Raw genomic sequence first — 7,827 nt, forward strand, 5'->3', positions numbered from 1 at the left:
TTCTGAGTCAAGAATTAAATGAATAAAAATGGTCTAAAAATGACTAGGTATATTTCAAAAGTGAAACCAATCTCCTTCAGCACAATAACTATTCTCGAGGTCCTGTTCTCCTTCAGCACAATAACTATTCTCGAGGTCCTGTAGACAGCCGCTACTTTGCCAAAAGATAGGTAAAATCAGTATCTACCTGCAGGAGAGCTAAGGATCAAAAACTAACTTTCCCTTAGGATGGGGTATCAGTTTATTGCTACTAGACATCCGGTAGAATCTATCTACTCAAGAAATCTCATAAAACAATAACCTGCTTCTAAAGCAGTTTTCTCCCAGGCTTCTCAGCAAACGTAAACCTATAATAGGACAGAAACGTATTAGGCAAACTTCCTATGACAATTCTTATAAGAGTGAATTTTCAGTTTCTTCTCCATTATGTGCAAAGGCCACTGGTTCTAAATTAAGTTATTGGCGATGCAAATCAGAATGGCCCCTCCCTATACAGTATTAAGTGATTTTGGAAAATGGTGAACCTTCTGAAAGTACAAGGTATTCTTATCAAATTGTCTTGTTCACCTTCATCTTGGTACGCACAAAAAGTAATAAATTCGCCTAGGACATCAACAACCCTCTGGGTGACAATGACAGTGTGGGGAAAATGCTTAGGCTCACCGTGGAGGGCCTCTGCACCATGTTCTCCAGCCTGGTGTGGCTGAACTCCAGGCTGATGACATTATAGAGTTTTTCTCGCTCCTCCTCTGGGGTCTCATAGTAGCGCGTCCACTGAGCCATGGTCATTTCAATGCCTTTCTGTGTGTTCACATCCATGACATCCACCATGCGACGACTCCCTGCCATGAAAGATGCACCCATCATCTCTACTGAGCCACTAATACCCTTAAAAATATTAAGAACATAAAATACAAGTGGAAGGCAACAAACTATCCTTTCTTATTTAGGGTATTCAGTAATAGACAAGGAGATAGTTGTGACTTGACACAGATAATCCACAGAAAATCAAATCACAGAAAATGGGAAAGACAGCAGTTAGTATTAAAACAACAATCACTCCCTTTGGCATGTTTACTATGTGGTCAGGCACTGAATCTTATAGTCAACATGTCACTCAATTATAACAGTTCTAACTGCTAAGTACTAATCTCCTTTTTATCGAGAAGACAGGTGCTAGGTAACTCACAGGACAAAGCAGGACAAGAACCCAGGTAGCCAGTGTGCTTCCCCACTGAGCCACACTGCTCTGATGCAGGCTTGAAACTGAACCTAGTCTACCCCACAATTTGAATTAAAGATCCACTACTTAAGGTGAGACTAGATTAAATTTGAATCTGTCTATTCTCCTGTTTAAAAGGGTTATTTCCCAAACCTGTCAAGTAGTTCTAATATACACCCCCCACATGCATTCCATAAATATTTGAATGAAATGAAAAAGATACCATGATGGATACAGAGATTTTTCTACATCAGATTTTCAACCAATGATAACAAGTACAACAAAGCCACAAAGCCACATGGGGAGCATAAAATAGTAGGGGGAGAAAACAACAGCTTTGGGACCAATGAAATCTACATTAAAATCGCAGCTCTCCTACTACTTGCTCAAGCCATAGTTAAAAGTAAAGGAAAATATCTTTTTTTTAACTAGATTGGCCAGAGAAGGCTTTTAAAGAAAAAAGAAGGAAGAAGAGACATTTGAGTTGGGACTTAAAGAATAAATACAATTCCAGCAAGAAAGATTCAACAGAGAGAATTCCAAACAGAGGCAACAGTGTAAGAGAAGATATGCAGAGGCAATACAGTTAAAAAGTTAAGAAAATGGTGGCCAAAGAAGGGAGAGAGAAAATAAAAAGCTGCCATTGGAATGTTAAGAATATTGTTCTTTGGGTGGTGAACACACAATGCAACATACAGGTGATATATTACAGAACTGTATACTTGAAACCTATGTAGTTTTATTAATCAATGTAACCCCAATAAATTTAAGAAAGTTAAAAACAAAAATATTGCGGGGCGGCTGGTTAGCTCAGTTGGTTAGAGCACAGTGTTCATAACACTAAGGCTGCCAGTTCGATCCCCACACCCTCCACAACTAGATTGAAACAACTACTTGACTTGGAGCTGATGGGTCCTGGAAAAACACACTGTATTCAATTAAAAAAAAAAAAAAAAAGAAACATTAAAAAAAATTATATATAAAAAATATATTGTTTAACTTGTAAGAAACTTGTAAGAAAGTAGGTAACCAATACCTACTACATACTTGCCTTGGCAGATACACCAAGTAGTGTCAGGACCTGGCCCCCTGCCTTCAAGGAGTTTATAGTCTAGTTAGAGATAAAGGTTAACAGGAAAGAGGATAAGAGCATGGCCACACTGAAGTAGACACAGCAGCATCCACATAAAAATATAACTGATAAGGGCCGGCTGAGTGGCGCGTTGGTTAAGAGCTGGTTTGGGACACCAGCACTGAGCAGCAGGGCCCCGGTTCGGATCCCACATGAGGGCCAGCGATGCTGCTCCCTCTACAGCTAAGATGGTGAACAAACAGCTCGACCTGCAGCTGCACTGCCGTGAGTCGCCAGTGATGGCGTAGGCTGTAGCCTCTGCTCCAGTGGGCTGCCATAAGCTACCATGTGTGGCCGGCAGCCAGCGTGAGTGGCCAGCAGCCGGTGTGAGCTGCTGTCCAGAGGCCGGCGACTGATCTGCCTCACCCGGGAAGAGCGCAATGATAATACCAACATGGGCCAGTGAAGCGATGTCCTCCACAACTAGACTGAGGAACAAAAGGACAGCAACTTGTCTGTTCCCCTTCCCCCGATTCCCCAGCACTGTTCCCCTCCCCCAATTCCCCAATTTAATTAAAAAAAAATAAATATATATATAAAATCTGGTAAGTAAGGCAACAGACTAAACTGCCCTTCATAATTTGGAAGAAAAAGCAAAGGTTAAATCAGAATTGCCTTGAAATAGTACTTCCTACCCATTGGGATGGCCATAACAAAAAAAAACAACAAAAAAAACAACAACAACAAAAGAAAGTAAAATAAGAGCGGGCAAGGATGCAGAGAAATTGGAACCCTCATACTTTTTGCTTGTGGGCACGTAAAGTGGCACAGCTGCTATGGAAAAGTCTGGTGATTCCTCAATAAAGTAAACATAGAATGACCATATAACTCAGCAATTTCACTACTGGATATATAGCCGAAAGAATCAAACTCAGCTGTTCGAACAAAAACTTCTACACGGATGTTCACAGCAGCTCTAGTCACAATAGCCAAAAGGTGGAAGTAACCCAAATGTCCACCAATCGATGAGTGGATTAATAAAATGTCGTTTACCAATATGATGGAATATTTTCCAACCGTAAAAAGGAACTAAGTACTGTTACATGCTACAACATAAATCTCGAAAATATTATACTAAGTAAAAGGGGCCAGACACAAAAGGCTACATATTATTCCACTCATATGAAATATCCAGAACAGGCAAATCCACAGAGTGTAGACTAGTGGTTGCCAGGCCTGAGGGAAGGAGGGAATGAGGAGTGACTACTTAATGGGTAAGGAGTTTCTATTTGGGGCTGATAAAAAAATTCTGGAACTAGATACTAGTGATGGTTGCACACTGTGAATATATTGATGCCACCGAACTGTATACTTTAAAATTATTACACTGGTAAATTTTATGTTATCTGTATTTTACAATAAAAAATTTTACAAATTAAAACGAACCTTTCCTTCAAGAATTCTGATCAAAGAAAAAGCAGACCCACTCTGCCAATGCTACCAGAGCACTTAAGAGTAACGGCTAACATTATTGAGCACATACTAAGTGCCAGACACTGTTCTAAGCACTTCACATCTAAGTAACTTGTCTAAAGTTACAAAGCTGGTAATTAGTAGAGCTGGGGTCTGAACCTGGACAGTTTTGTTAGAGTCCATACTCTCAACCAATATATCCCATCACATAAAGTTTACACAATAGAATGGTATTCTTTTTGGGACATAAACTGACACTGGAGATGTAACACTCTTAAGTTAGGTGGAAAATAAGACTGGATTAGCCAAAGTACATGTAGTGCTGCAGATGGATTACTGTAATCACCAATATTTTGTTCACTGCACTTGGACAATTGTTAGTTATCCAAGGGGAGGAAAACATCTAGACTTTAAACAACTTGGACATAAAGTTGGGCATCACTTGAAATTTCTGATGAGTCGAGTCTGTTAGGTTAGATATAATCACTGCTTTATTTAAAATCACAGCGGAGATATCTGTGACCATTTGTAGATCTATCTGGAAAATACAAGCTTATAAAAGGTTTCCAAAGATCAATATTAGCAGTGAACATATTAATGAGGAAATGAAAAAACGGTAAGTGGGAAGAAATCCAATAGGAGACTAGTGATAACAATAAAGTCTTTATGTTTGTATAGCTCAGAAATTTAAATAAGTTTCTGATGAGATCCAGAAGTATGTGTTTTTAACAAGTATCACAGATGATTTTGATGCAGGTCATTGGTGGACCACAAACCTGTAAGAATGCTTGGCCAACTGAGAAAAGCTGTGGTGGTGCATTAACTTATAGAGCCAAGGAATTATTGTCCTGGAGGTAGATTAGGAAAAGAAGTCAAGTGACAGACCAATAAGTACTAAAGTAGGTTTTCTGAGGCCCCCTGAGAAAACCCTGTGAAGGCTACAAGTCATTTTAACCACTAAACAAATTTACTGAGCACCTACTATACTCCAGAGACAGTGCTAGGTACTAGGAAATACATAATGACAGGCAGATGGCTGGAATTTAACACAGAAAGAGTGAAAAATACAGGGAATTAGAGAAGTTTCCTCCACCTGGGCTGTGACTTTCACTTCTTAAATAAATACGAAAGTTACCCAGCTGTCTAGGAAGGGCCCTCAAGTGGCCAACAGATAGTACTGCAATATTTAATTTCCTAAGTGATAGACTGCTGGATTCAGTATAGAGGAAGTTGTAGTATTAGGAGGAAAACATCAGAAAACTCCTTTTGTTTCATGTCCTGTTTGGAAACATTTCTATAAGATTTTAATCCACTTTATTGTCTTATCATGTACAGGAGAGTGACCATTTCGGAATTCCTAAGGATCCTGGAGTATCTCAGGGAGGGCCACCCTGAACAGCGGTCTGCAGAATACTGACCTGAACCTTTACTGACCCCAGGAAGTTTTCTTCTGTAACTAGATTGTTCTAATTTGCTTTCTTTTCCTAAATTTTGAATATAATAAAATATAAATCAGATTAAAGACTCAAGTTAATCAGTCACTGATGAAGAGAATTTTAATGTATCTACTACTCAGCTTACAAAGTTTCAAACCTGGGCCAAGTTACCAAATGTAGCATTGGTAAAAATTTCCTGGAAATTTCTCTACTGCTTTTAAGGAGAGAATCACAGATATGAGAGAAGCTTCATTCTTGGCTCAGAGATACAAAGTTTCATTTTCCTGGGTAGCATGCCCTGGAAGGCAGGCTCTTCATGGAGAAGGGGGATGGCACAGAGATAAACATGGCAGGCAGGAAAAAAGTGGAGGTTCACGTATTCTATGTCTAATGGGTGCTAAATGAAGCAGCTTGTAACTCCCTCTGACAAAATTCTGTGGCTAAATAGTAATTTCTAATCAAGTAGTATAGACTTTAACCAAATATATAACTCAATTTTCCTAAGCTTCAAATCTGATTTAAGACTCAAATCTAAAACCTTTGCCTTGGGCTGGCTGAGTGGCTCAGTTGGTTAATAGCTCACTCAAGAGTGCAAGCTCTGAGCAACAGGGTCACCGGTTCAATTCCCGGCCCAAGCTGAGCTGCCAATGCGCTGTCAACAGGTGGCAGGATGGCTCAGCTAAAATAATAATAATAATAATAATAATAATAATAATAATGATAATAATAATAAATAAAATTTTAAAAAACCCTTTGCCTCAAAGACACAAAAGGCCACAAGCTTAATACTTACCCACACACATTTTGACATCATTCACAGTGAAGTCTGGATCTGGCATCCTATGAAACAAATGCCAGTAAGTATAAACGGGAAGCACACTTCTCTAGCCACTGCGTTTTTTCTTAAGATACTAAGAACTCCCCAGTTGAGGCACATCAATTGTCTTATTTAGGCTTAAAATATATTTTAAATATAAATTATTATATACTCATATGTACATCTATATATACATAGTAAAATAGAACATATGCCAAAGTGTTAGCAGTAATTATCTCAGGGTAGATGTCAGGAGATTTAAATTTTCTTTTTACATTTTCTCCTTTACCCATAACAACCATGAACTGTTTTTGTAACAAAAGAAATATACACCCTTTTAAACTAAATGGGAAATTACTTTCCATTATCAGTATCAATTATGAGAGCCCTAGGTGTAGCAGGGCCACCTCACAACCATATCCAATCAAGCCGAAAACACTTACTTTATTCCAAGTCCATCGGAATTCTTGAAAATCAGAGGATCTCTTAAACCACCCCGCTGGATATACTCTACATTAAAATCTGTCACCACAGGAAAATAATTGTTAGAAAGGCAGGAGGTAGAAAAAGCTGGAAAAAGGTAACTGACAAGCAGGGCTCAGGAGTTTGCTAAGTTGGTATTTCCACAGTAAATTCATAATTTAACCAACAGGGGAAGGGGGGCAGTACTATTAATGAGTCATAAACTGTAGACAGAAATTATAAATTATCATCACCCTGTCTCTTAATAGCCTAAAAATTTAATTCTGTTCACTGCAATACATGCCATGACATCCCTGTCAGTCTGCCAAGGAGCAAAGCTGCATGGTACCCACAGAATCACACATCTGTTTTGCTGAGGCGGGTACATGCATAAAAGGGTTTTTAGTATACTATTTCATAATTAAACCCAAACCAAGGGAGGGGACTTTAGGGAAAAGTTCCAGTGACATTCCTGCCCTAAATAAATGCTTTCTTCTTCTAATATGGCAGAGAATGACTCACAGGGTGGGAGGATTTGGGTGGTGGTGGTGGTGTGTGAGTGAGTGGCACTGTGTAATAGAGAAAATAAAGATAAATAGCATCACAGCACCAACAGGCTGCATAGATGCTGAGCACACAGTTCCCAGAATCTACAACTTCCTGTATCTAGGGGTTGCAGGTCTGAACCAAAATGATACTAACCTTTTCCCTCCATAAAAGTAACAAAATTTGCGTTATATTTGTTGGTGTGGAGTTTCTCTTCCAAGTCAAAAGTTCTTTTCCCTTCAATCTCATCATCTGAGATGCCGTCATCTTCGTAGCGGCGCCGCATGGTACCACGCTGGGGAAAGAGGGTCATTAAGGATGAAATCACGTACTTTTCCATGCCTAGCTCAAAGTGGTCCATTTCCCCGACATGTGCAAAGTGTTACTTTCAACTTCAGTTGTATGTCAAGCATCAATTTTCCTTGCCTATAGATCTTTCTCTCAACTAAAGGTCAGCTAGAATTCTCAGAATGTACAGAATATAACAAAATGTTAACAAGCCACTGGGTTCCCTACTTGTGACTTGTTCCCTCTAACTCTTTCAGCCTAGAGATATAAATTTATAATAAAATTTTGACCAAATAGAGTCTACTAAACATTTTATTTGTCTATCATTGCTTATCATGGTGGGGACAAACTGTCTTTATAGACATTTCAGGCCAGGATGGAAAGTACAATTTTTTCATAGGGGAAAGCTGTATCTAGATTAGCTTTCTAAAATAACCTTCAATAATAGACTAAAACAGGGCCGGCCGAGTGGCGCGATGGTTAAGAACTGGCTTCGGACACCAGAGGGCCC

The 7,827-nt window shown here is 39.1% G+C and overlaps 1 protein-coding gene across 2 annotated transcripts in view; it reads right to left on the reverse strand.

Annotated features, from left to right (window-relative positions):
* Positions 1-7,827, reverse strand: part of KDM2A (lysine demethylase 2A) — a 99,632-nt gene that overhangs the window by 33,027 nt on the left and 58,778 nt on the right. For both annotated transcript variants that reach the window (XM_019645301.1, XM_019645300.1), the window contains 4 exons: positions 7,185-7,323; positions 6,464-6,542; positions 5,997-6,043; positions 664-842 (listed from right to left, as the gene is read on the reverse strand). In XM_019645301.1, the coding sequence (XP_019500846.1) occupies positions 664-842; positions 5,997-6,043; positions 6,464-6,542; positions 7,185-7,323 (444 nt within the window). The remainder of the gene's footprint in view (positions 1-663; positions 843-5,996; positions 6,044-6,463; positions 6,543-7,184; positions 7,324-7,827) is intronic.

Source organism: Hipposideros armiger, unplaced genomic scaffold (genome assembly GCF_001890085.2).
Source record: "Hipposideros armiger isolate ML-2016 unplaced genomic scaffold, ASM189008v1 scaffold_93, whole genome shotgun sequence".
Classification (NCBI taxonomy): Eukaryota; Metazoa; Chordata; class Mammalia; order Chiroptera; family Hipposideridae; genus Hipposideros; species Hipposideros armiger.